The 27,624-nt window shown below is 48.5% G+C and overlaps 1 protein-coding gene and 1 pseudogene across 1 annotated transcript in view; both read right to left on the reverse strand.

Annotated features, from left to right (window-relative positions):
- SLC25A43 (solute carrier family 25 member 43) overlaps positions 1-27,624 on the reverse strand; it is a 40,168-nt gene that overhangs the window by 12,089 nt on the left and 455 nt on the right. Inside the window, exons 2-3 of the mRNA XM_032391414.1 lie at positions 20,243-20,484; positions 16,884-17,056 (exon numbers count right to left, since the gene is read on the reverse strand). Of these exons, the coding sequence (XP_032247305.1) occupies positions 16,884-17,056; positions 20,243-20,484 (415 nt within the window). The remainder of the gene's footprint in view (positions 1-16,883; positions 17,057-20,242; positions 20,485-27,624) is intronic.
- Positions 15,726-15,816, reverse strand: LOC116623940 (annotated as a pseudogene).

Raw genomic sequence — 27,624 nt, forward strand, 5'->3', positions numbered from 1 at the left:
AAGAAGCAGGCTTCCGGCTGAGCAGGGAGCCCGATCCCAGGACCCTGGGATCATGACCTGAGCTGAAGACAGTCGCTTAACCAACTGAGCCACCCAGGCACCCCTTAAGTTTTTATTTAAATTCCAGTTAGTTAACACACGGTGTTATATTAGTTTCAGGTGTACGATAGAGTGATTCAACACTTCCATCCATCACCTGGTGCTCATCACAAGTGCCCTCCTTCATCCCCATCACCTATGCCCCCTCCCTCCACCCTCCTCCCCTCTGGTAACCATTAGATTGTTCTCTAGAGTTCAGTCTGTTTCTTGCTTTGACTCTCTTTTTCCCCTTTGCTTGTTTGTTTTCTTTCTTAAATTCCACATATGACTGAAATCATACGGCATTCGTCTTTCTCTGACTGATTTATTTTGCTTAGCATAATACTCTCTAGCTCCATCCATGTCTTTGCAAATGGCAAGATTTCATTCTTTTTTATGGCTGAATAGTATTCTATTGTATATGTATGGGTATTTATATATATATACCCATACACACATATATATATATGGGTATTTATATATATATAAAAATATGGGGGTATATATATATATATATATATATCTCACCTCTTCTTTATCCATTCATCAATTGATGGACACTTGGGGTGCTTCCGTATCTTGGCTACTGTAAATACTGCAATAAACGTAGGGGTGCATGTATTCCTTTGAATTAGTGTTTTGTATTTTTGGGGTAAATACCCAGTAGTGCAATTGCTGGATTGTAGACTAATTCTATTTTTAACTTTTTGAGGAACCTCCATACTTTTTCCAGAGTGGCTGTGCCAGTTTGCATTCCCAATGCCTGGCATGTGACTCTTGATTTCAGGGACAGGAGTTTAAGCCGCACGTTGGGCCTAGAGTTTACTTAAAAAACAAAACAAAACAAAACACTTTTTATTGTAGAAAATTTCAATCATATACAAAAGGGGTAAAATGAACACAAAGTTCCATCACCCAGCTTCAACAATTAGCAACTCATGGCCAATCTTTTTTCATCTCTACCCCTATGAGACATCATTTCAATTCATCTGTGAATATTTAATTATGTTTCTCTAAAATATAATGGCTTCTTCTCTAAAATATAAGTATATATAATACCATTATCACACCTAAAATTATAATGCCTTAATATCACGTATCCAGTGTTCACATTTCCTTCATTGCCTTGTAATTATTTTATAGCTTCTATGTTTGAGTCGAGGTTCTTTCTCTGTCTTGTGCTCTCTTAGCTATTTGTTTGGACCTCTGCTTTGGGACAATCTACCTAGTATGAGTTATCTGCGTGCAAATCTGGGCTGGCAGCCTATGGGCCTATGGGATCAGGCACTAGGCCTTCCTTCTGTCCTACTTCTTCAGGGTCTAACGCCCTTCATTTCACATATCAGGCACTCATCAAATGTCAAATCAAATTCCCCTCAGTATCTGTGTCACCAGTAGCTTTTCCCAAATACAACTGTTTTCTTGTGATCAGGCTCAAATAAGCCACATGGATGGTCATGAAGCAAAAAAATGAGTGATGTTTCCCGAGTGCTAGGTGGCAGGCATTATGCTGAGCCCGTGACACCTACATCTCATTTAATCCTCACAAAAGCCTCGTGAAATAGGTAGTATGACCTTATCAGCCCTATTTTGCAGATGACAAAATAGAGTCTGTGAAAGGATGAATCTCCAAAATCACAGAACATGAGACAAAGCATCAACTTGAATTTGGGTCTCTTTGACTCAGAATCAAGCTCTATCCCAGTCAGCTCCACTGTCTTCTGATACCCAGGACTGAGAATACTCTCTTAGCCCTTGGCACACTTACTATACAATCATCACTGAATGTGGCTACCACAGCGTGTACCCGGAATGAATTCTCTAGGCTAAAACTGGAACTCATGGTAGTTTTTTAAAAGATTAAAAAAAAATTTTTTTAAGTAGTCTCTACACCCAACGTGGGGCTCGAACCCACGACCCTGAGATCAAGAGTAGCACTCTTCACCAACTGAGCCAGCCATGCGCCCCGGGACTCATGGTGTTATTGAATAAATGCCACTATCCGTGTCGGACTAAAGGACTATAAAGGCAAGCACAGATTCCTGGCTGTCCCCTGCTATGGACAATGTTTCTGTGCCCCCAACATTCATTATGTTGAAGCCCCCGTGTGATGGTATGTGGCGGTGGGGCCTTTGGGAGGTGATTAGGTCATGAGGGTGGAGCCTTCATGATGGGATTGGTGCCTTCACGAGGGGAGACACCAGAGAGTTGATCTCTCTCACTCCACCGTGTGCAAACCAGGATGAGGGTTCTTTTTTTTTTTTTTAAGATTTTATTTATTTATCTGAGAGAGAGATGAGAGAGCACACACAGAGGGAGAAGCAGGCTCCGCAATGAGCAGAGAGCCCGACATGGGGCTCGATCCCAGGACTCTGGGATCAGGACCTGAGCCGAAGGCAGACGCCCAACCGACTGAGCCACACAGGTGTCCCCTGGAAGACGGTTCTCACCAGATATCCAGTCTGCCGGCACCTTGATCTCCGACTTCCCCAGCTTCCAGAACCGTGAGAAGTGTCTGTTGTTCAAGCCACCCGGTCTATGGTATTCTGTGATTGCAGCCCAGACAAAGATACCCCCAAAGGAAGAAGGAATGCAAATGACACATACCAGTGTTTCTCAACCCTCACTGCATATGAGACTAACCGGGGAAGTTTTTCAAAACCAGCCGGGATTGGGATCCACCCCCAGAGACTGTGATTTAACTGACCCGGGGTGAGGGCTGGACATGAACAGTTTCGGGGCAAGCTCCCCAGATGATTCTGGCGTGCGGACAGGGTTGAGGGTCACTGCTGCAGCACGCCACTGCACGAGGCAGCTCAGGGTGCTGACTCTGACAGCACGTGGGCCACTCACTAGCCTCAGTTTCCTCATCTGTAAAATGGGGTAATCAGAATATCCACCTTATAGGATTGCTGTCAAGATTAAATGAAATCCGGGCGCCTGGGTGGCTCAGTGGGTTAAGTGTCTGCCTTCCGCTCAGGTCATGATCCCAGGGTCCTGGGATCCAGCCCCGCATCGGGCTCCCTGCTCAGCGGGAGGCCTGCTTCTCTCTCTGCCCCTTCCCCCGCTTGTGTTGTCTCTCTGTCAAATAAATAAATAAAATATTAAAAAAAAAGATTAAATGAAATACATGTAAAGTGCCTCAAACAGCATTCAACGTATAGCAAGCGCTACAAAAGTAACTGTCATGATGAATGCCATTATTATTTATTATCTAAACTTGAAGAAGAGACAAGGACACTGAAGACCAAACTGACCCACTGGACTGGCACGTGAGACTGCCATTTGCCCAAACTGTATCTTACTAGTAAAGAGAAACAAAACGTGTCAGGCTGCTAGTCACGAGGACCTGAACTTACAACTTCCCTCCACATAAACCCGAGCAACTATCCCGTACTCTCTAGTTCAGGCCCACCGCTCCCAGGATGGGCGTGCCGCAGAACGCGCCATGGCACCATCTAGAAAGACCCAGAGAAGCCAGCTCTTCGGTCTGGCTCTGCCCCTATCTGGACGACCTTGCTCAGCTCCTGAAGTTCTTTGAACCTTGGTTTCCTCCCATGTCAAGTGGGCAGACTGGAACTAGATGCCCTGAGGGCCTTTCTGGCTCCTCTGATCCATACTGCTGGTCCTACTCCATGCTCCTTCCTGCCTCTCTGCTCAGCTAAGTCTCTCTGAGTGATCAGAATACACATTGCTGGGTGCCTGGGTGGCTCAGTTGGTTAAGTGACTGCCTTCAGCTCAGGTCATGATCTCAGGGTCCTGGGATCGAGCCCCACATCGGGCTCCCTGCTCAGCGAGCAGTCTGCTTCTCCCTCTCCCTCTGCCCCTCCTCGCCCCCGCTCGTGCTCTCTCTCTCTCAAATAAATAAATATTAAAAAAAAAAGAATACATACCGCTTCCTCAGGGACATCTTCTCAGACCCCGCAGACTAAGTCAGGAGCCTAATAAACATTTTTGGTCCCTCTGTACGTCCCCTTCAGGGTACGTGACACAGTTTGTAATGATTTAGTGCATAATTATTTCTGCCACGTGTATTCTCCCCACCCTGCCTCCAGGACCAGAAATCCCACGAGGGCAGTGACCGTGTCTGTCGTGTTTGTGGTTTTATCCCCGAAACCTACCAACATGCCTGGCACACAGTTATGTGCTTAAGACATATAGAAGGAAAGAAGGAACAGACCTGCAGTACATGAAAATGAAAGATAAATATTTCAAAGCAAAGCACGTGATTATTTCTCTGAAAAAGTCCACAGAGGCCTTCCAAAAGAGGTAACATTTTAGGTTGTTCATCCTTTCCATGAGCACTGAAATAAGTCAACAGTATTTCTAAAGATGTAAAACTCATACACCCTTTGACCAAAGCAATCCTATTTCTAGGAATTCATTCTCCAGATATATTTGTCCATGTGGGAAATGATGTGTGTGTGACAAGGATTTTTGTTGCGGCATTGTTAGTAACAGCAGAAAATTGGAAATAATCTAAATGTCCACCAATAGGGGGCTAGTTAAAGAAAGAGTTCATCGTACCGTGGAATACTATGTCACCATTGAAAAATATGTGGCGGCTCCGTCTAACTGATATGGTGCCACCTCCAAGATACATTTTGAGGTGGAAAAAAAACGGTGCAGAAGAGTCTATGTAGCTGATGATCTAAAAACGGAAAGAACATGAATGTGCATGTTTATGTGTATCTCTGCATAGGCCATCTTTGGAAAGATTCAGACGAGATACTGGGAAGCGTTGTCTGCAGAGAACAAAGGTCGGGGAAGACTTACTTTCCAACGTATACTCTTTGCACCTTATGGATTTTCCACCATATGCCTATGTTACCTATGCAGAAGCTAGAATAATTTAATTTTAAAAGAAAATGAGAAGACAAGCCACAGACTGGGAGAAGATATCTGCAAAAGACACATCTGATTAAGGACCATTATCCAAAATATACAAAGAACTCTTAAAACTCAACGATAAGAGGGGCCCCTGGGTGGCTCAGTCTTTAAGCGTCTGCCTTCGGCTCAGGTCATGATCCCAGCGTCCTGGGATCGAGCCCCGCATCGGGCTCCCTGCTCAGCGGGAAGCCTGCTTCTCCCTCTGCCACTCCCCCTGCTTGTGTTCCCTCTCTCGCTGTGTCTCTCTCTGTCAAATAAATAAATAAATAATCTTAAAAAAAAAAAACCTTAAAAAAAACCCCAAAACTCAACGATAAGAAAACCCAATTAAAAAATGGGCCAAAGGCCTTAACAGCTCAGCAGAGAAGATATACGGGTGGCAAATAAGCATATGAAAAGATGCTCCTTATCCCATGTCATCAGGGAGATGCAAATTAAAACAACGATGAGATACCGCTACACGTGTATTAGAATGGCCAATATTAGAACGGCCAAAATCCAGAACACTGACACCACCAAGTGATGCTGAGGCTACGGAGCCATCTGAGGATGCGGAGTGGATTTCATTCACTGCTGGTGGGAATGCAAAATGGTACGGCCACTTTGGAAGACAGTTTGGGGGTCTCTCATAAAACTAAACCTACTCTTACCACAGGGTCTAGCGATTGCACTGATCGGATCAGACCTTGGGATTTACCTAAAGGAGTCGAGAACTTATGTCCACACAAAAGCCTGCACATGGATGTTTAAAGCAGCTTTGTTTACAATTGCCAGTGCTTGGAAGCAACAAGATGGCCTCTTTCAGTATGGGAATGGAGAAATAAAGTAGATCCAGACAATGAAATATTATTTAGCATGAAAAAGAAAGAAGGCATCGAGCTATGAAAAGACATGGAGAAACCTTAAATGTATCTTCCTACGTGAAAGAAGCATGTCTGAAAAGTCTATATAATGAGGGGCGCCTGGCTGGCTCAGTTGGTAGCGCATGTGACTTTTGAGCTCAGGATCGTGAGTTCGAGCCCCACATTGGGGGTAGAGTTTACTCTAAAAATGAGAAAAAAAGTATATACTGTGTGCCAGGCATGTTGGTAGGTTTCGGGGATAAAACCATATAGATTCCAACTATATGGACACTCTGGAAAAGGCAAAACTATGGAGACAGTAAAAAGATCAGTGTTTGCAGGGGTTTGGGGGGACGATGAGTAGGCAGAGCACAGAGGATTTAGTGAAAATCTTCTGTACACTAGAATGATGGGTATATATCATTATACATACCATGTCCAACACCGCGAGTGAACCCTCAGGTAAACTATGGACTTTGGGTGACAATGATGTGTCACTGTAGACTCGTCAGTTGTGATGAACTTTACCCCTCTGGTGGGGGAGACTGTGCGTGTGGGGGGGCTGGGGGTGCATGGGAAATCTCTGTACCGTTCTCTCAATTTTGCTCTGAACCTACAACTGCTGGAAAATATCAAGTCTTAATTTAAAAAAGAGTATTTAAGAGGAGAGACAAAAGAAAGAAAAGGGAAACAAGAGGAGTCTTCTAGCTGGAGCAAACAGGAGCTCAGAACCTCTCGATTGTTATCGGAAACAACTTTTGTCTTCTGTAGACGCATAAGACACAACCTGAAGACCAAGCTGCCCACTTCCCAAACCATCTGAGGCAGTTGCCGTAGGAAGCTTGTCTTTTGGCCCATCCCCAATAGTCAAACAGGCCAATCGTGTTGGAGTAAAAGGACCTTTCTTTTTTTTTTTTTTTTTTAAAGATTTTATTTATTTGAGAGAGAGAGAGCAGGAGCAGGGGGCGTGGGAGAGGGAGAAGCAGACTCCCCACGGAGCAGGGAGCCCGACTCGGGGCTCGATCCCAGGACCCCGGGATCATGATCTGAGCCGAAGGCAGACGCTTAACGACTGAGCCACCCAGGCGTCCGGTAAAAGGACCTTTCTGTCCTGGGAACCACGTGGCCCAAGTTTCTCTTGGCAGAGCCAGACCCCCAGGAGCTGTCCTTGCATAGCTGGGAAGCGCCCGGGCTCCGAGGTGTGGGTGTCTGCACACGTGGGTGTGGGCGACTGTCCCCAGCATGGGCCGCCTGCCAGCCACCCTCCAGCCCTGCGGCTGCACACGCCTCACCTCTCAGCAGACCAGGGGACCAACTCGCGGCCCAGGAAGCCCGCGGCAGCGGTAACGGTGGGGAAGCGAGCCAAGGGCCCGCAGGTTAGCGTTGTGCTTGGGGCGAGAGAGGAGACAGCTGGCTGGCGTGTGTGCACGCCGGGTGGGGAAACCAGACTGCAGGAAGCCGTTGAGAGGCGAGTGGAGCTGCCCAGGCCGAGGCCAGGGGAGCCGCATACAGAGCAGCAGTAACCCCGAAGCCCCCACTTCTAGTGTCCCCCCGAGGGGGGCTCAGGGAAGAGACCGCACGGGCGTTTTCAGGAGGCTGGCAAGATACAGATTTGGGCAGTGCTTGCACGGGGTGGCCTCTAGCTAAGTGCCTGTTCAGCTTACCGAACGGATGAATAATGAGCTCCCCTCCCTTCCCGGCTCAGCATTATCTATAGAGATCGAGGGTCCTTTGAGGTTTTGTGAGGCTAGCTAGAGTTCCTTTGTGTTTCCAGCAATCATGGAAAACACAGAAACACACCTGGGCTGGCTTTTGTGGTTCTAATCAGGCCCCCGGTGCCATGCCTAGATTCTGAAGAGATGCTTCAGGAACAATAGAACTAGCACCTCGGCCGCCCCGAGTGTCGGTCACGTGCCCAGCTCTGTATCTGCGGGAAGCCGCGTCGGGGCTCCGTCCCGTGTGCCAGGGAGGCACGGCGCTCACGCCCCTGGTTTTCAGATGAGGAGGATGAGGCTCAGGGAGGCCGGGCAGCTCACCCGGGTTCACGCGGGGGGGGGGGGGGGGGCAGGGCCGGCATGCGAAGCCCGCGCCCTTGACCGCGCCGTCCTTGACCGCCGAGCACCTGTGCCCGCTGGAGCTTTCTGATAAGCCCAGCTGTCAAAACCAAACAAGCACGGGCAAAGGAGGGGACAACCGGGGCTGCGTGCGTTTCCGAGCTGGCTTGAGGCCAGCTGGGGGGAGTGGGGGTCCCTCAGCAGGACCTACTGTCTCTCCTGACAGCAGGCCTCTTCTGGGACCTTCCTTTCCCTTTCCCCTACCCCCTTCTTCACCCCCATTGGGGAGGAGGTGGGTGGGTGAGGGGGGGGTCAGCTCCCATCCCAGCTGCTATTATTGCTGGGCTGCAGCCCAGAGAAGCCTGCTTAGCACGGGGCGGCCATTTGGCTTCCCAGCCTTGATCGCTTGGAAGGAGTAAGCCAGCTCAGGTCAGGAGAAAAGGCCGGAGTGATTTTACAAGAGTGGAATCAGGCAGGCTCCTCCCTCCTCCCTCCTCGCCTGTCCTCTAGGGACAGTCTTGTTTCCATGATCAACAACTGCCATCCCTCAAGTATTTAGGGCACTCTACCTTTTGGGAACACAAGGGGGAGAGTTCTCCTTTCCCTACACCCAAACAACGAAGCTCCGACAGAGCCACCTGGCCTAAGGGAAGTCCAGACATCTACCCGGATCCGAAAAGTGCCTTTTTTTGCAGACTGCCAAGGCAATGCTATGGACAGAGGCAGAGGTTAGTCCCCAGAGGGGCCAGACCCCAAAGTAAGCCCGCAGACCGCAAGGAGTTGAAATTGCAACAAAGTAAAGGTAATGCTCCCATCCTCTCCCACCCTCCCCAGAGCTTAGAACTCAGCAGTGTTTGCACTTCGGGACAGGTGAGGCGGCTCTGCTGGGAAAATGGGGCTCTGTCCCTACTGAAAATAGATGCTATGTCAACCAAGAAATGTTGAGCTAGGCAGAAAACCTGAAACCTGTTAGCACTTCTTAGGAGGTGTGGTGATAATTTACTTGTCCCTCCTGGGATTTTGTGCCTTCTCCCCAGGGGCTCGGAGAGCCAGTGGGGTTTTCTTCCCAGTGCCCTCCAACAACCATGGTCAGTTTGTGGCCAGCCAGAGGGCCGTGGCTGTGGAATGATCTATGCTCCTCATTCCGATCTGCTGGCTTCCAGCCTTCCATTGTCAGGCAGCCAGGGACTAAAAGTGGGCCCTGGTTTTCTGAAGACTGCCCCCCCCTTTAATTTGAGTTAACCATTTCCTGACCAAAGCCAGGCTCTTGCCTGTCCATTTCTGAGCTTGCCCATTATTGTTGGGTTTTTTTTTTTTTTCCCAACCCCTCTTGCACTGAGCCTGAGAGCTCCCAATTGCCAAGGTCTGGTCTCCTCCTTTCTCTTCCTCTACTCCTGTACCCAGGGCAAGGGAACGGAAAGAAATGAACTGATTACCTAGCATCTAGAAGCAAGGCACTGTACTTCCTTCCAGGGGCCGGAGGAAGGAGAGACGGGTGTTCAATCCCAGCTCCACCACTTACTGGCTTTATGGCTGTTGGGCAAGTAACTGACCCTCTCTGTGCTTCATTTCCTCATCTAGAAGATAGGAATAATACCGGCACTTATTCCATAGGGTCGATAGAGAGGATGAAATGGGATAATAAACTGCCTTGCCCATATTAAATGACAAATAAATGGTAGTTACTATCAGGTTTTTGTAATTTCTCAATCCCAGGGAAGGCTTTCCTTTCATTCCCTCCTCCTGACATATTTTGCCCCCACCCTTACCCATGACGAAAGCCTCCCCATCGCAAGAGAGCACAGATTTAGACCCCATTCATTTACCTTGGGTCACCTTTGCTGAAATCAACAAACAAAACAAATAGAAATTCTATGATGCTGTGATGTGTCAAGCACTTGCAGGCACCATACAAAGCAGTGGGACGTTGCCGTGAAGAGGGGCTGTACATCAAAACGGTGTCAAAATGGTTTTCCTTTGTCCTTTGCGCCTATTTGCCTATGTTGAAATATGCACAGCTGTTTGGGCTGCAGGACGCAGAACCTGACCGCTAAGGTAGGTGAAGGAAGATAGTGCGGAATCAGAGCGAAGATGAGAGGCACTTTGAGAGAGGGGACTAGCAGAGGTTTACCTAGGGCAGCAGGCCGGGGGAGGGGAAGGCTGTTCTTACCTTCACCATGGGTAGGGATAAGCACAGGACTTGGAGCTCGCCCCACAGCAGCTAAGGTTCAATTCTGGGCTCACAGACAGTGAGATCTCCTAAGCCGGCCCTGAACTTCATTCATTTTTTAACAAGTATCAAGTGCCTGCTACATGAGGCTACGTGCTGTGGGGATATACAAATGGGTAAGCCATGCCTCCCAAAGGCAGAGAGCTTGCAGAATCAAGGGAATCATGGCACCGAAGATTGTAACACCAGGAAGCATGTGACGTGAGCCAGACGTGAGCCAGAAGAGAGCCGTAGTGCGCGAGTGAGCTATGGGCATTCGGAAGGGGGTGGTGCTGAGACGGGGTGGAGACAATTGGTGTGGACACTGGAGAAGGTGGGGCACGTAGAGAAAGGCTAAGGAAATTAAACTGGCTGGCTCAGAGGGCCCTTCTAGACTAAAGGCATCATTTAAAAGGGATTACTCACCCACAAAGCTCTTGCAACAAAATAACTATACCCTGGGGTGTGTGTGTGTGTGTGTGTGTGTGTGTGTGTGTGTGTGTGTGAAAGGGAAAACAGAGCCTCTGCAATTATTGATAGAGCACATTGTGAGTTAACTCGGCTTCTCTTGCCCCACAGTCCCCTCCTCCTCTGTGGTCTGGAATGCCCCCATTGTGGTTCTGCAAGGGCGAAACACCTGCCTTTATCCATCAGGATAGGATAGTTGTTTTGGGGGTGGGGAAAAAGCCAACTCATTTATCAGACAAAACCAACAGATGTATGCTACCTTCAGTCAGAAGAGGCGGCCACCGAGGCAAATCTCAGTGGAGCCTTTAAGACGAAGACAAATACTCCAGGTGGAGGTGACAGGAATGTGAAATACACTCATTTATTCTTTAGGGGACTGGGGGGGAGGGGACGAAGATCGTTTTGGCGGAATTGGAGGCTTGAATAGAGCAAAGTTTATAAAAAGGCGTCTTTTAGTTAGCCCACGCAAGATTCGACAATTTGCATTTGCCAACACTGAAAAATTGGGAGATTTTACATAAAAATCGGGATTTTCATCTCCCTTGAATAACTGGGCCCACATTGCAAAATGGCATCCAACCCTTGGAGAAGAGGAGCTGGTCTTGCTTTGCCTCCACTGGCCTGCTTTATTCCTTCCTGCTATCGGTATTTAGATGCTAATCACACTTTGCAAGTACAGAGCAAGTTAGCTCTCCAGAATGCTTTGCAAGCCAAAAGCCTGTGATGGCTCAGAAACGCCGGTTTCCTGGCGTTTTTTTTCTTCCTGTTACTGCCAAGTTCTTGTTGGCGTTTGATTTTGCAACAACTAATATATTTGATTTTGCAACAACTAATATAAGACCTCTGTGCAACGAGGGTGGCAAAGTGGGTAAGGGCCACATGCCAGGCCAAGGGGCAGGGCCTCAGCCTTTACTCTCTTGGGGCAATACAGAAGGACAGAACACAGGCCGATCTTAAGAAAATTAGTCTGGCAGGAGCCATGGGCCGGGGCTGGAGGGACTGAAGTGAGTGCTGACCTTGGAGACAAGCTACCCGGTCTTAAATCTCAGCTCAGGTACTGGGCGGGTGGACTTGGGCAGGCTACAGACCCTTTCAGTGCCTCCGTTTTCTCATCTGTAAACTGGGCTTGATATGAATGGTACCCACCTCGTAGGGTTGTTTTAAGGATTCAATGAGATAATGAGCATAAAGCACTTAGCACAGTGCCTGGTACATTAGTGCTCCATGCTTATGGTCATTTTTATTTATTTTTATTTTATCTTACCTTTATTTTATTTGTCAGAGAGAGCACGCACAAGTAGGGGAATCAGCAGGCAGAGGAAGAAGCAGACTCCCCGCTGCAGGGCTCGATCCCAGCCCCCGGGATCATGACCTGAGCCGAAGGCAGACACTCAACCGACTAAGCCACCCAGGCATTCCTTATGTTCATTTTTAGAATTAATCCTGGAGACCAATGAGAGGATGGCTGCCATAGCCTGGTTAGGAGTTAACAGGTCCTAGATTGGGGCAGGGACAGCGACTCAAAGAAAGACCAGTGTGGGAGGAGTAGGCACCAAGAACCAACTGGGCTCAAGGTTGCCTGGGGGAGGGGCAAGAGGAAGAGTCAAAGACAAATTCTGGCCTTCCAGCCTGGGTGACTGGGTGGTGGGGCGATGGTACTGAAACGAAAACTCTGGGCAGCAAATTTCAGGGGAAGGAGAGGTCAGTTTGATACCCATTAAGTCAGAGGTGACAGCGTAGAGGTGCTCGCCAAGATGGCGCCGCGCAGCAGGCAGTGAGAAGTGTTGGGTCGGGGCTGAGGATGTGGAGTTGAGCATGAGAAACCAGGAGGATGCCCAGTCTGGCGAGGGCAGCCTGAGGTGTTAAGCATCTCTGTTTGAACAGGGCTGGGGCCTCTCTTCGCTCAGGGACTGTGTGTATTCTGCTCGGTCAGCTGTGCCCCTTGGATACTACCTTTGTCCTTCAGTTTATGTACTTTCAGTTCAAATGCTGACCTGGCCCAATCCTGCTTGCCTTGTGAGTCTTGATGGGGTCAAAGTCCCCTGGGGTAGCGAGCAACAGGCGGACACTTGGTTTTATATTTGATGAGATGGAGACACCTAACATGGGCCACAGGGGAGGGTGCCAGAGTTGCGGGGTGTGGGTGGGGGCAGGGACACCAAGCTTCTGCCTGGTGCTTCCCACCTGATCCTCTCCGAGGGCCCACTGGGGGCTCCACGGCTCCCACATTCTCGGCTGCTCCCTGGAGTTTCAAAGCAGCTTTTCTCCCTCTCTCTTCCACATGCACCTGTCCAGAGAACCTTTTGCTCAGGACTCCCTGGTCCTTAGTTGGCGCCCGCAGATTAATCAGACAAATTAACCTCCATCAATATTTCACCCTTCCCGCTGGTGCTCTCAATACACTAAGCGCTGCCGCCATCTCAGGCCCATACTCTGGGCCAGGCGTGGGATATAATGAAGATGAACAGGCCAGGCCATACCTGAAAGAGCTTGAGCCACGAGGCACTGAAGCGCGGTGAAAGCGGGGTCCGAGAAAGCACACCAGGTGTGTGTGGGGGGGGGCACCTCATTCCATTTGTGCACAGGGCTGACCCACCCGCACCCCTTTCCCACCAGAAACCGTTGCATCAAAACACGCACATACATAATTTATTTCCCTCTCCATTCTCTAGCATGCCAGCCAGGAACGAAGGCAAGAAAAAGAGAAAGGAATAAAATGAGTGGAAGCATGGTGAAGGAAGGGCTCAGCTGGTTAAACAAGACTTCTGATTATTGTCATTAATGTTTAAGAGAGTCCCAACCTGATGTGGCATTAAATGGGCAGACTGTGTGTGTGTGTGTGTCTGGACAAAAGCGTATTAGGAGAATGAGACATTCAGACAAAGTGGCCAGTCGGTGAGAGAGCTGGGAAGATTCCCCGTCTAGCTGGTTATCTAACAGACACCTGACATTGATTTGCTTCCTGACGGGCAGCGCAAGGAGGAAAGCCAGGGGAATGCAAATATTACCATTAAGTGTGCTCAGTTCTGAGCAGCCTGGCAGCCCTGCAAAGTTCCCTCGTTATAAATTCTGCTGGCAAACCTTGCCGGCTCCCGTTGAGGGGAGACGGCTACTAAAGCTCTCTCGGAGAAGCTGGATTGTGTGCTTTGCAGGAAAAAAAACCCACAGCAGAATTTAGGGTTAGCCTGCTGTTTCCGGGCTCCTTGTCCTCTAAACTGAAGGTGTATTTCAAGCAGGGATTAAGGAGGATGTTGACTGGACAGAGATCACTGGCCGCCAGGCTAAGCCCCTCAGAGGGCTCAGAAACGCTCCATTTACTGCAGCGACATCTAATGGCCAGAGGAAGTACTGCACGTTCTCATTGAAAAGCAGCCCGCGGTTCTAGCGAGTTTTTTTTTTTTAAATAGGGTGGATGAGGTATTATGATGTTTATTAACGCCTGTAAAATAACACTTTGGCCGCAACCCTAAGAATTCACTTCCTACATCTTTGGATGGTATTTGTGATGTTATTCATAATTGGATGCTGATCATATTTTATGAAAACCATGCAATTACCTCTTTGAGATTTTTTTTTTTTATAACCACCATGACTTTGCATTTATTTTAAAGCATCTTGTTGAAGCTCTGTGTATCTATTACGAGAAGGTTTCCATACCAGGGAAAAGATGATCAAGTTTACTTCCAAATACCCACTTCTAGTGTATCTTACCCCAGTTTATAGTAGAGTGTTGTGGTTAAAAAAAAAAATTGAAAAGTGATAGTAATCACTGCTGATGATTGTTAAGGAGATGAACCACTCACTCACAGCTGGTGCAAGTGTAAACTTACAACCTTTCTGGAGTGCAAAGTTCATTAAGAGCCTCAGAATTATTTTTATCTTTTTTAAATTTTATTTTAAAATTTATTTTAAGTAGGTTCCACACTGGGCGAACTCATGACCCTGAGATCAGGACCTGAGCTAAGATCAAGAGTCAGATGCTTGGGGTGCCTGGGTGGCTCAGTCGGTTAAGCATCTGCCTTTGGCTCAGGTCATGATCCTGGAGTCCCAGGATCAAGCCCCACATCAGGCTTCCCGCTCAGCAGAGAGTCGGCTTCTCCCTCTGACCCTCCCCCCTCTTGTGCTCTCTCTCTCTCAAATAAATAAATAAATAAAATCTTAAAAAGAAAAAGTCAGATGCTTAACTGACTGAGTCACCCAGGTGTCCCAGAATTATTTTTATCTTGTGACCCGTAAGTCGATTTGTAGGAATATAGCTGAAGGGGGCCATCACAGATGTGAAAAAAATACAAGGGTTTTCACTGCAATATTCTCATACTGAAGAATTAGAAATAGCCTAAGTATTTAAAAACTGAGAAACTGTTATTGAATGCACAGTGGAGGCAGAGATTGAAGTTCTGCAGCCACAAACCAAGGGATGCTTAGGGCAACTAGAAGCTAGAAGAGACAAGGAAGGATCCTCCCCTACAAACGTCAAATGGGTCCCGGCCCTGCCAACACCTTGATATTAAAATTCAAGCCAGCAGAACTTTGCGAGAATAAATCTTTGTTTTAAAAAAATATCTATGGGACATCCAATATGGTGGAATATATTTTTTTAAGATTTTATTTATTTGTCAGAGAGAGAGAGAGAGAGAGGGAGACAGCACAAGCAGGGAGAGTGGCAGGCAGAGGGAGAAGCAGGCTCCCCGCTGAGCAGGGAGCCTGATGCGGGGCTTGATCCCAGGACCCCGAGATCATGACCTGAGCCGAAGGCAGACGCTTAACCGACTGAGCCAACCAGGCGTCCCTATATGGTGGAATAGTACGTGAAAATTTAAAGAGGTATTCTCGGGGTGCCTGGGTGGCTCAGTTGTTAGTTGTCTGCCTTTGGCTCAGGTCATGGTCCCAGGGTCCTGGGATGGAGCCCCGCATCGGGCTCCCTACTCCGCGGGAAGCCTGCTTCTCCCTCTCCCACTCTCCCTGCTTGTGTTCCCTCTCTCTCACTGTCTCTCTCTGTCAAATAAATAAAAATAAAATCTTTAAAAAAAACCCTTCCATATACATGTATCATATATATTTATGCACACACACATATATATTCATGCACACACATTCAAACATGCAGAAAAACCATTAATCATAGTGCATAGGTGTTGGGTTTATAAGTAATTATTTTCTTTTTTATACTTTTCTGTGTGTCCCAAATATTCTATAATCTATGTACATTACTTTTTTTTATTGTGGAAAAACATTCATACTACACTTGATCTTAGCCAAAAGGCCGAGAAGTGATTGTGGTAAAAACATTCATAACATAAAATTGACCATTTTAAGGGTATGACATGTACATTACTTTTAAAATTAGGAATAATGGGGGCACCTGGGTGGCTCAGTTGGTTAAGCGGCTGCCTACGTATGGCTCAGGTCATGAACCCGAAGTCCTGGGATGGAGCCCCGCATGGGGCTCTCTGCTCAGCGGGGAGCCTGCTTCTCCCTCTCCCTCTGCTCCTCCCCCCAACTCGTGCACTCTCTTGCTATCTCTCTCTTTCAAATAAATAAAACCTTTAAAAAAAACTAGGAATAATAGTTTTTGTGAATAGACGCGCACTAAGCAGGTGCTAAACTTACACCTACATTATAATTACAATAATGTGACCATCATTTATTTGTTTGGACAAAAGACAGGAAACGAATACAACCCAGAGAGATGAAGTCTGATGGATGGGGGCAGCAGAACTGGGGGGTCATTGTGATGTGTATTATTCTGAAGGCAGTTTTTCTTTATAGGTTGAGATGGGTCCTTTCAGACTTTTTAGTGCTGAGGAAGGTGAGGCCCAAGCCTAGCCAAGAAAGCCACAAGGAGAAGCCAGGGGTAACCGAGGCAGCAGAGGGACGAGTTAGAGACAGCTAACAGACTCAGCTGGGACTGATCATTTAAAATGGGATTCAACTGAATTATGATTGGTAGTTCCTGGCCGACTTTGGTTCTTTCCAGTCTCTCTCACTGAGACAGCTTTAAGGAAGAGAGGAAAGAAAAGTGGGCTTCATCTGGAGACTTCATCAAAGACCTAAAAGAGCAGAGTATGGGAACAGGGAGGCTGCTTGGGCTCAAGCCAGCAGCCCCGAGTTTAGCAGCAGAAATGCCAATGGAGTGTGTGTCCGTGTGTCTGTGTGTCTGTGTGTCTGTGTGTGTGTGTGTGGGGGGGGTGGCATCGTTTTTGTGTGAGCCTTCGTGAGCTCCCTGGAAACCTGGCATCACTCAGAGTCACTGTTCTTTGCAGTCGCTACCGCCCGCAAGCACAGCAAGGCACCCCTCCTACCTGATGCCCCCCCACCCCGTTCCCCCAAAGAGCTCCTCACCTGCATCTTTCTCTTCACCGTGTCAAAAGGAAAGGAGAGCGTCTGGGTTACGGCAGCGGCCAGGCAGACATTGGCGAAGTTCTGGAGGGGAGAGAACCGATCTCGGGGTCCATTCCAGAGTTTCTCCAGGTTCATGTAAACTAGAAGGGAGCCAGCAGAGAAGGGGAGAGCACCTGCAACAAGAAGGCCAGACAGAGGCTGCTGATGTCTCGGGCGCTACTGGCTCGAGAAGCTAAATGCCTGTGGGGAATCCGAGTGAAGTAAACAGGACTGGCTCCGCGCTCCTGACAGGCACGCCAGCCAGAGCTGCCCGAAGCAACTTTTCTTCGGTGACGATAATGTGCTCCATTTTGATAGGGGGTGTGTTATTTGTCAAAATGCATCAAACGGTTCACTCAAGGTTGGCGCACTTTGCTGTATGCAAATTTTACTTTACAAAGAACTGCAAACAAATATTGAACTCTAGTTCATGAGACACATGTTGAATGGCCGAGGGGTGAAGAGCATTGATGTTTGCAAATTGCATGGAAGTCATCCAGAAATGTGTAAGATGGACTGTTGAATGGCCGGAGGGATGGACACATACATGATAAAGCCACGTGTTAATTGGAGCATCCGGATGGTGTGCATACGGGTGTTTCCGATTCTTGTAACTTTTCTGCGTGTTAGAAATTTTTAAAAAAATAAAATTTTGGGGGGGGGCGCCTGGGTGGCTCAGTCATTAAGTGTCTGCCTTCGGCTCAGGTCATGATCCCGGGGTCCTGGGATCAAGCCCCACATCGGGCTCCCTGCTCGGCAGAAAGCCTGCTTCTCCCTCTCCCAATCCCCCCACTTGTGTTCTCTCTCTCGCTGTGTCTCTCTCTGTCAAATAAAAAAAAAAGATTTAAAAAAAAATCTTGGGGAAAAAAAAATCACTCCCACAGAGGAAAGTCAGCGAGTGGCACTTTGTCAGGTTTCGGAGGCTGGGAGGGACTGGTCTCTGGCTGAGAAGGAGACATTCTGTGCAAACTAGAAAGCAAGACTGTACTGGTGAAGGAGGGCACTTGACCTTGCTTTGGGGAATGATGTGGCAGTATCAGGGCCCAGGAAAAGATGGCAAGCAGGTGTGCGGTAGTGGCCCTTTCAAGAAACTTCCAGAAACTTTGGGAGCTATCTTAAGTTTACAGAGGGGCTAAATTTCTCCCTCAAAATAAGATTTAAAAGAGGGGCTAGCATCAGTGGGGTTGCTTGTCTTGAGGAAAATGTAATATCTATTTAATAAACACATTACAGGGCGCCTGGGTGGCTCTGTCGGTTAAGCGTCTGCCCTCAGCTCAGGTCATGACCCCAGGGTGCTGGGATGGAGCCCCACGTTGGGCTCTCTGCTCAGCGGAGAGTCTGCTTCTCCCTCTGCCTCTACCCCTCCCGCTTTGCATGTGCTGTCTTTCCCTTTCTCTCTCAAATAAAGAAATAAAATCTTTAAAAAAAAAGAAGAAAAAAAAACACATTACAAATGAAGTACCAGCCCCCACCATTTACCTTCATTCGGAAAATATTTGTGGAGTTTACGTGACGTGCTGGGCCCTATGCTGGGTGCTGGGAATACAAAGAGGTGCAGGCTAATTCCTGGAGGAGACAGGCAGCTGTTATGTGCCAGAACTGGGCGGGGGGGGGGGGGGGATACAAAGTGCTTTAAGCACACGAGGACCAGAGGGATTAATTTTGCCTAGGGGAATCAGGAAGGACTTCACAGAAGAGAGAACATTCCCACTGGGCCTTGAGGATTGAGTAGGAGTTCGTCAGACACTGGGAGAGCGGACAGGCAGTCCAGGCAGAGGGAACAGCAGGTACAAAGGGACTGGTGTTTCCAGGAAATTGCAAGTGTTTCTGGATGGCTGGAGCATGAGTGCCGGCAGAGGGACGGCAGGAGGTGAGGTGGGACGGGTCGGCCGCGGCCAGGTCTGAAGGATCTGATGGCGTGCCATAAAGAATTTGGGCCTTTCCCTGTAGCTCAGGAGTCAGGGAGGGCTGGAATGTAGGACACTGGAATGAGGGGTGGTGAAATGACCGACTTCAGTTTCGGAGGGTCCCCAGGCCCAGGCAGCAGTGCCTGGGACTGGGACCCGGTGGGAACCTCTCGTAAGTGTCTGCGGGAAGGATGAGGATGAGGGCAGAGGTGGAGATGGAGGGCGACAGACTGACAGTGGAGGGGTCAAACTGACAGTACTTGGTGACGGAAGCCACAGCGGAGAGGAGAGGAGCTGAAGCGGTTCTAGGTTTCTTCCGGCTTGGGCCACTGGGTGAAAGGCAGGCGGTCGCATCCTTTAGGGAACCCAGGAGGAGCAGGTGTGAGCCTAACGAGGACGTCAGGTTTAATCTTGAGCTGGATGCGCCCAGGGAGCAGCAGGTGAAGGTGTCCAATAGCAGGTATTCATCCTGCCATTGGGAATTGGTAGCAGTCAGTGGTTAAGACAGAGGGCTCTGGGGTCACATCGCTAGGTTCTTCCGCTTTCTCCCTATGTGATCTCGGGCAAGCCTCTCCGTTTCCCTAAGCATCTATTTCCTTGTCTGTAAGCTGAGGCTTAAGTGAGAAACTGTATGCGAGGCGTTCAGCACAGTGCCGGGCACAGAGCGAGCCACCAATAAATGTTAGTCACTGTTGTTACAGAGTTGACGTCGGGAGTCCTTAGAGTATCATGATGCTTGGTTAAGCCACGAGCTTAGCTGAGGCCACCTGGGGAGGGGATAGAGGTGAAAAGAAAGCCAAGGAAGGAGCCCTGGGGGAACAGTGACACGGGGGGGGGGGGTAGCTAGCAGCATCAGATGAGCCAGATAGGACAGAGCTGCCAGAGAGCTGGGAAAGACATCCAGGAGTTGGTGGGGTCCTAGAAGCCAGGTTTCCAGAAGAAGGGGTGGTCAGTCTTAGTAAATGCTGCAACAAAGGTCCGATATTGGGTGAGAGTCTGCCGGGTTTGGCAGCTGGGGGGACTCTGGTGACTCGTGCATGTGTAGCCCTGGCAAAGGTTCCAGAGATCACGGAAGCTACAGTTGCGACCCTGGTTATGCTCACACATGTGTGTATGCATGCTGAGTCTCCTTCCCACAGTCAGATGGGGTGTGTGGGATTATCTTCCTATCAGTTTCGGCTGAGCCACCTTCCCTCTCTCTTCCTCCCCTCCCTGGGATGTGACGGGCCAAAGTTAGGAGTGGGGTATATGGCTATGGAATAGAATGAAGCTAATTGGCTCTACATGGATTGAATCCATAGGACCTTGACCTCAAAAAACCTCATTTAACTGGTTACAAACAAAGGTATACAATCTTCATCTATATCAAAGAACACAACCTTTCCTTGGACAAGGTGAAAAATTCCATCTTACCTAGAACAGTAAGGGAAACCCCTCGATACAGCGCTAAGAACCCTTCCTGTTGATAAATGGTAGAAAAAGCATGGAGGATCCCTCTGTAAGATGGTTCCAGCAGGTTCTGCACAATCAACCGGGTTTTGATGAGGTCTGTAGGGTATGTCACAATGGTGGAAACCATGCCTGCAAGACTCCCAGCCATGATGGAGCTCCACTGGGAAATATGGCCCAGGTCATCTGTGAATAGTATGACAAACCTAGGAGAAAAAAAGGAGGAAAAACCCAAGAGAATCAGCTATGGATTGTGCTAGAGTGTTCTATACTACTTCTTGCAATATCTCCCAGCATTTGGAAATGTTTTACAAGGTAAAAATTACTACACTAATGTATTAGGATTCACGAATAGCACATTCAATTCTACTATATTTATAGAATTTTGTTAGCTATAAGGAGATGTCCGACCCTCTTCTTTATGTCTACCCTAAGTTCTTCCCACTTCATTTTAAGCATTTTCCCCTTTATCTGTATAACTGTCAATCCTGGCTTGCCAGTGGGGTATAAATTAATAGGAGTACTTGGTAAATACTGAACTGGAAAGTGCTCCTTTGGTTCTGTTGAAACTTAAATGAAATCGCTTGAAATGACGACTTTGATCATCCTCAGTAATTGAGGGTTTTTTTTTTTTTTTTTTTTTTAAGTAAGCTCTATGTCCAACGTGGGGCTTGAACAACTCAGGATCCCGAGATCAAGAGTCTCATGCTCTACTGACTGAGCCAGCCCGGCGCCACACCCCCTTCAGCCCCCAGTAACTGAGTTTAAACAATGTACTGGTTTGGGCGCCTGAGTGGCTCAGTCAGTTAAGCATCTGATTTCCGTTCAGGTCATGATGCCAGGGTCCCACTGAGCCTGCGTAGGACTCCCCGCTCAGCAGGGAGTCTCCCTTTCCCTCTCGCTCTGCCCCTCCCCCCCGCTTGTGCTCTTTCTGTCTCTCTCTCAATACATTAAATCTTAAAGTATTGGTTTAACAGTTATAAGGGAAGATGTGCCACCCTACTAGTTGTCTGGGAAATGACAGATAAAAACAAGATACCATTTCTCACCCAGCAGATTGGCAAAGATGAAAAAGTCTGATAGTATCAGGTGATGGGGAGGACACGTGGAGACAGGAATGCCCCCCCACTGCTGGTAGAAATGTAACTGGTCCAGCCCCTTTGTAGTACCCAGCACGACTGAAGGAACGCCTCCTTTCACCCCAGCGATTCCATTTCTAGGTGCATATCCTACAGAAGCTCTTGCACACGGACATGTGAAGACACACAACATTGCGTGTTAGTGTGAAAAGTCGGACAACCTAAAAGTCCATTTGTAGGGGAATGGATAAATTGTAGTAGTCGTACAATGGATACTACAGTTACAATGAGCTTGTGACTATGTATTCATAGGGATAATCATAAAAGCATAAAGTTGAGTGAAAAAAGCAAGTTGCAGGGTGACCTACAGTATAGGACAACCATCTATTTAAATTAAGAAACACACTCATAAAAGCCTACCTTATATTATTCATGGATAGATATAGCTACATATTTAAAAAAGTGTAAAATAGGGGCGCCTGGGTGGCTCAGTTGGTTAAGCATCTACCTTCGGCTCAGGGCATGATCTCAGGGTCCTGGGATTGAGTCCCGTGTCGGGCTCCCTGCTCAGCGGGGAGTCTGCTTCTCCCTCTGCCTCTCACCCCGCTTTTGTGCTCTCTCTCTCAAATAAATAAATAAAATCTTTAAAAAAAAAAACCTTAAAAAAAATAAAAAAGTGTAATATAGCCCTCCAGGAAGGTGGCGGGGGCCGGGGGGGGGAGGGGCTGGGAATGAGAAAGAACGGGACTTCAGCTTTCTCTGGAATCTTTTATTTCTTGTATTAAAAAAAGATACTGGAAGTATCTCTTATGCCGTCTTTCATGCTGTTACTTCTGGATGGTGGGTACATGGGCACTCTTCTTTGTGTTTCTCTACAGTTTTATAATGTGGTCAAAAATGGCTTTGGGTGGACTTTTCCAAATGCAAGCCAGAAAGCCACTGTTACAGTCCCTCTTTTTGGAAGCAGCACATCCCCAGTCATGAGGACCTACCTTGGCAGAAATTGTTCTAAGGGCACTTTTTCACGGTACACATTCCCTGCCCAGGAAGCAAAGGAATTTTACTCCTTGCTGATGAGGACAAAATCAAGAAGGGCTTAGAAACCAGGAAAAATAGTATTTTCTACCAGAGAATAAGGTAGGGGAGAGGGAAAGGAATAGCAGGGGTTTGAAAAAAAAGGAAAGTGAACAGGGCTAGGCTAAAAAAAAAGTATTGTATCTTTTTTACATATTTTATTTATTTATTTGAGAGAGAGAGAGAGAGACTGCACGTGTGCCCAAGTGGAGGGAAAGGCAGAGGGAGAAACAGACTCCCCGCTGAGCAGGGAGCCCGACCTGGGGCTTGATCCCACGACCCTGGGATCATGACCCGAGCCGAAGGCAGACGCTTAACTGACTGAGCCACCCAGGTGCCCTGTATCTTTTTAAAAATGAGACCATCCCCAGTTCTTTGGCTTTCAAATCTCCCATAAAGAGGCGTGTGTCCTGTTCCTTCATCCTGGCAGCAAGCCAGGGCCCTCTGTGTGATAAATAAGACAAGTGGGTATTCAGGTGAAATCATTTGAGGAGTCCTAGGATGGTTCCTTTGCTCCCAAGTAAACACTCATTGATTAAAAGCATCTCTCTCAAGGGGCACCTACTGTTGACTACTGTTAACTGCACTAATTGGAACAGTCATAAAAAAAAAAAAAAAAAAAAAAACCAGGGGCGCCTGGGTGGCTCAGTCATTAAGCGTCTGCCTTCGGCTCAGGTCATGATCCCAGAGTCCTGGGATCGAGCCCCGCATCGGGCTCCCTGCTCAGCGGAGAGCCTGCTTCTCCCTCTCCCACTCCCCCTGTTTGTGTTCCCTCTCTCGCTGTGTCTCTCCTGTCAAATAAATAAAAAAAAAATCTTAAAAAAAAAAAAAAACCCAGTCATGATTTAACCAGCTACTTTTGAAAGACGCAAGTCACTGAAGCTGGCATTCGTCAATGGGCCATTGGCCTGTCTCACTGCCTCCACACTTCCTTGCTCCTCCCTTTCCTCTCCGCTGGCCCGTCGAGTTGGAGGGGGAACCTGAGGAGGGGCAGGGGAGACAGAGGAAGTGGACATGCTTGACTGGAGGGGTGGTCTGCCGCCAGCTGGAACAATCTAGACGACGGTGAGAGTTTGAAATGCCAGAAGAAACCCCGTTCCTTCTCATCGCCTTGCCCTATTCCCTATCCCACTTGGCCACTTCCCGGGCATGAAGTAATTCATGACCCATTCATCGAACATCTACCATGCGCCCCTGTGCTAGCGCTCAGCAGAGGTCCTAACAGAGCTCAATAGTCCTGCCAAAGCTGTGGCGGAGAAGGGCAACGGGGGAGGAAATAGGCCTAGTTTGCTGAACGACTTGATGGACTAGGAGACTAGGAATAGGAACCCTGTCTTACGTCAGGTTGATTTATAAAGTAGGGTCTTACTATCAAATAGACAAAATTCAAAACAACCAAACAAGTCCTTTCTTCTCAGACTCTTACCATCCGATAGAGACAAGGACCACCAACCCTTCCTCTGGGAATTGCAGTCAAGGCAGGCAGCCCTGATAGGCCATCAATGACATCATCCTGCCCCTCCCCGCCCCCGCGGCTTCAGGTCTTGTCTGATTGGCTGGGGCAACAGCGTCCCCCTTTCTGCTCTCCTCCCCGCCCCACCCCCCACGTGCACAGACGCTTTCCCCAGAGAGACTGGCTAAGCTGTTGAGCAGCAGTAACCCCTTCCTTTCAGCCATGGGCTATCACACACACACGAGCTCACGAAGTGGTTATACAGTAAGAAAGTGGTGCTGGTCACGAACTGTTCCAGAGCAGCAGGGACCCAAACCAATGTTTATACAGCTCGACAAGCAGTCGTAAAGCTGGAGGAGGATCTACTGGTTGATGTATTTGACAGCCAGCTACTGTGTTACGTGCTATTTATTGCCAAGGCCTAGCTCCTAACAGACTCTACTGAGTGGACTTTTGATCATAAATCCAAGGGAGCAGATATATCAGCAGCACAATGCTGGGCAGAGCTGTGAACTAAGGAGCCAGAAGACCCGGTTTCAAGCTCCAGCTCGCCATTAATTCTCTTTGGGGACAAGTCAATTAATCACTCCGTTTCCTGAACGTTCTAGATGTTTACGCTTTGTTCAAACCCCTGCTCCTAGGCTATATACCGTTACCCTCAGCCGACTGTTTTTGCAAACTCACGGCCAGGAAAGAGATGAGTCAGCATAACGACGGACCAAAGGTACCATCTCTATGTAGGAAGGATGGCACCATGATTAATCAACCACTTTGCTTTCTATGTTTAGCCCTTCACTGAAATACTCTCTTTTAGTCTCCAGAAGGAAAACAATCTTGCAGGAAACATTATTAGCAAACTTGGGCTGGGGAACGCTTTCTTTCTTCCTCTCGCGGTCACCAGCCACCAGCCTATGTCAGGTGCCCTCAGCTGCCACATGGATGAGTGCAACAGGTTCCTAACTGGCCCAGCCACCCCCGGTCTCCCTCCTCTCTAGTCATCGTACCCTGCCACCAGGTGATGGTAATTCCTGTTGAGCTGCTTTAATCATCACCCCCCCCCCCCCCCGCAATCACCACCTCCTCAAAAATCTCCCACAGCTAACCTTGGCCATACTGAACAAAGTCCAAAGTCCTTAACCCGGCCCTCTGAGATCAAATTTCAACCTGCTTTTCTGGCTGTACTTCCCATTACTGCTGTAGACACACTCCGTGTTCCAGTCCTGCTGCATGCCTGCCCACCTCTGTGCCTTGGCTCATGATGTTACTTGCAATCTTTCTATCTTTCTCTCCATCTGTGCCCAGCAAACTCCTACTCATTCTCCCCAGACCAAACTCAGGTGGTTTTTCTCCTCTGTGAGGTCCTCACATCTCTTCCTCCTCATCAGAAGTGTGAATTTCTTTGTTTTCTTTTAAAGATTTCATTTTTAAGTCATCTCTACACCCAATGTGGGGCTCGAACTCACAACCCCGAGATCATGAGTTGCATGTTCTACCGACTGAGCCAGCCAGGTGCCCCAGAAGTGTGAGTTTCTGTAGCACTCAGCCAGATGCTAGAGACACAATAATCTTTTTCTGTTCTTCTATTCCTCTGTAAGCCCCGGGGCACCGGGACCACACCCCTTTCACCCCTGCATTGTCCCCAGCATCATGCACACAGTGGGTACTTAAAGAGGCCTGGTTATATTAACGTCAAATGAATGCAGAGAGAAAGGCAGCATGATGTAGTAGAGTAATGGATTTGGAGGCAGAAGGTCAGGTGATGGGGCTCTCAGCTCTATCACTGAGGAGTGGTGCGGCCAGTCCGAGCCCAATTCTGTACCTGTAAAATGGGCATGATACTTCCCACCCGATGGACCTTACAGGGCAGGAGGCAGGAGTTGTAGAAATCCAATGATGTACACACACACACTCTCAAAGGTAACTAGGTGGAGGTGATGGCTATATTGATTAGCTTGACTGTGGTGATCATTTCATCATGTATATGCACATCAAAACATCAAGTTGTACACCTTAAATATATATTTTTTATATGTTGAAGATATCTCAAAAGGGCTGTTAACAAAATGCAATGATGTACATATACTGGGGGGTGTCGGGGCCAAGGGCAGGCCTCCCCATGATGGGCAACAATAGCATGGAGATTATCTTGAGCTGAAAACAATCAAGGCCCAAGACTCAGGCAGAAACTTTGACCTCCCCCCTCAACTGCCTGAAAAGCATTTAGAGGACCTGCTCCAGGAAGAAAGCGATCACCCTAAATAACACAATAACCAGGGGTGATAGACAGGGAGGAAGTTAGCAAAGTCGGTTAAAATTCCTCTCTACCTCCCCTAGTTTCTGAGTGGCCCAGCAAACACTTGTTTACCAAACATTTGCTCTCTTTCATTCTGGTGTGACTTGCATTCCTTCCTTTGAAGTCTCAGACCCCTACCTCCTCCTCCTCAGTTCAGAAGGACATCTATACCTCATTTTGCCTGTCTTGGAAACCTCACGTGTGTGTGGATTCCCCGCAAGGAGGAAATTAAGTTTGATTTTCTCCCGTGAATCTGTCTCACGTCCATTTAATTCTTATTCCGGCTGGAAGAACCTTGGACAGAGGAAAAGGTCTTCCATTCAGACGGTGATGACCAGGACAGCCACAATATTTAAACCCGCTCGTAAAGGTCTGCCTCCTAATCCTTGGCATACATTCCAAAGGAAGATTTCCATACCACTTTGGGGAGAAGAGAGGGACGTGGGGAGAACTGTTTACAGACATCAGGCCAGGTGTTGCTGAGGGGGAAAGAGAGTGTTGAGACAAATGCCCCAGGATCTCAGGACCTTTCCTCCCCAAGCCTAGATGAAATTCGCGCTGGCCCAGAGGGCTCAGTGAGAAGGATGATTCCATCCCGCTGGCCAGCAGCAAAGCTGAGAATCCTGCCTGGTAGCCTCCAAGGCTTCAGCTGGGTGGTGAAGACTGTGAGTGGTCTAATTCAGAGCCAAGGCCAGTCCTCGGAGGTGGCACTGTGCCCACAGAACGAGGCGCACATGGACCCTCCCCCCAAGTCCAGAAACATCCCCTCTCCCTGAAGCTCCATCAGTACCATTTCATTCTTCTCGGCTTGTTTTCAGTTAAAATGCAAAGATCTCTGAGCTCTGAGGAACCTTTGAAGACTCATCTGGCATTTGCATAGTTTCCCGAGAGGCAGCTGTTGTTGGGAGAAGGTGAAAAAAGCACAAAGGAGGAGGCCAGTGCGCAGAGGGTGGGCTGAGGCAGTAAGCTGAGGGACCTGTTTGCAGCTTCTGTTGGGCCCTAAAGGCAAAGCGCCATTGGTTGGGGGGTGGGCAGAAATCTGTGGCCTTTTGTGGCCTTGGGTTGGGCCCTCTCCCCCTACCAAGCACTTTCTTCCGTGGGCTTCGCTCACAAAGGCACAACTGCATACACACACCTTCCGAAGGGTGTCTCTCCCCTACGCCAGCCAAGGCAAAACATTTCCAAGTTAGTGGACGGTGGGAATGGTCAGGAAGCCATCTCTCTGGAGAGGTCCTGACTCCTTCCCCCACCCCCGGCCCCGCCCCGAATCTCCTTTTGCCCCATTCCACCTCCTCGCCCGTCCAACTCTGGGGAGCCTCTCGGAGCCGCGGGCTGCGCCCCACAAAACGGCATCTGGCGGGGCGGGGAGCCCCGAAGTGCACCCCGGAACCTGCGCAGGTGCCGCCTCCCAGCCAGACCGCCCCCCGCCCCCCGCCGAGGGGCTCGC

This window comes from Phoca vitulina, unplaced genomic scaffold (genome assembly GCF_004348235.1).
Source record: "Phoca vitulina isolate PV1807 unplaced genomic scaffold, GSC_HSeal_1.0 scaffold62, whole genome shotgun sequence".
Taxonomy (NCBI): Eukaryota; Metazoa; Chordata; class Mammalia; order Carnivora; family Phocidae; genus Phoca; species Phoca vitulina.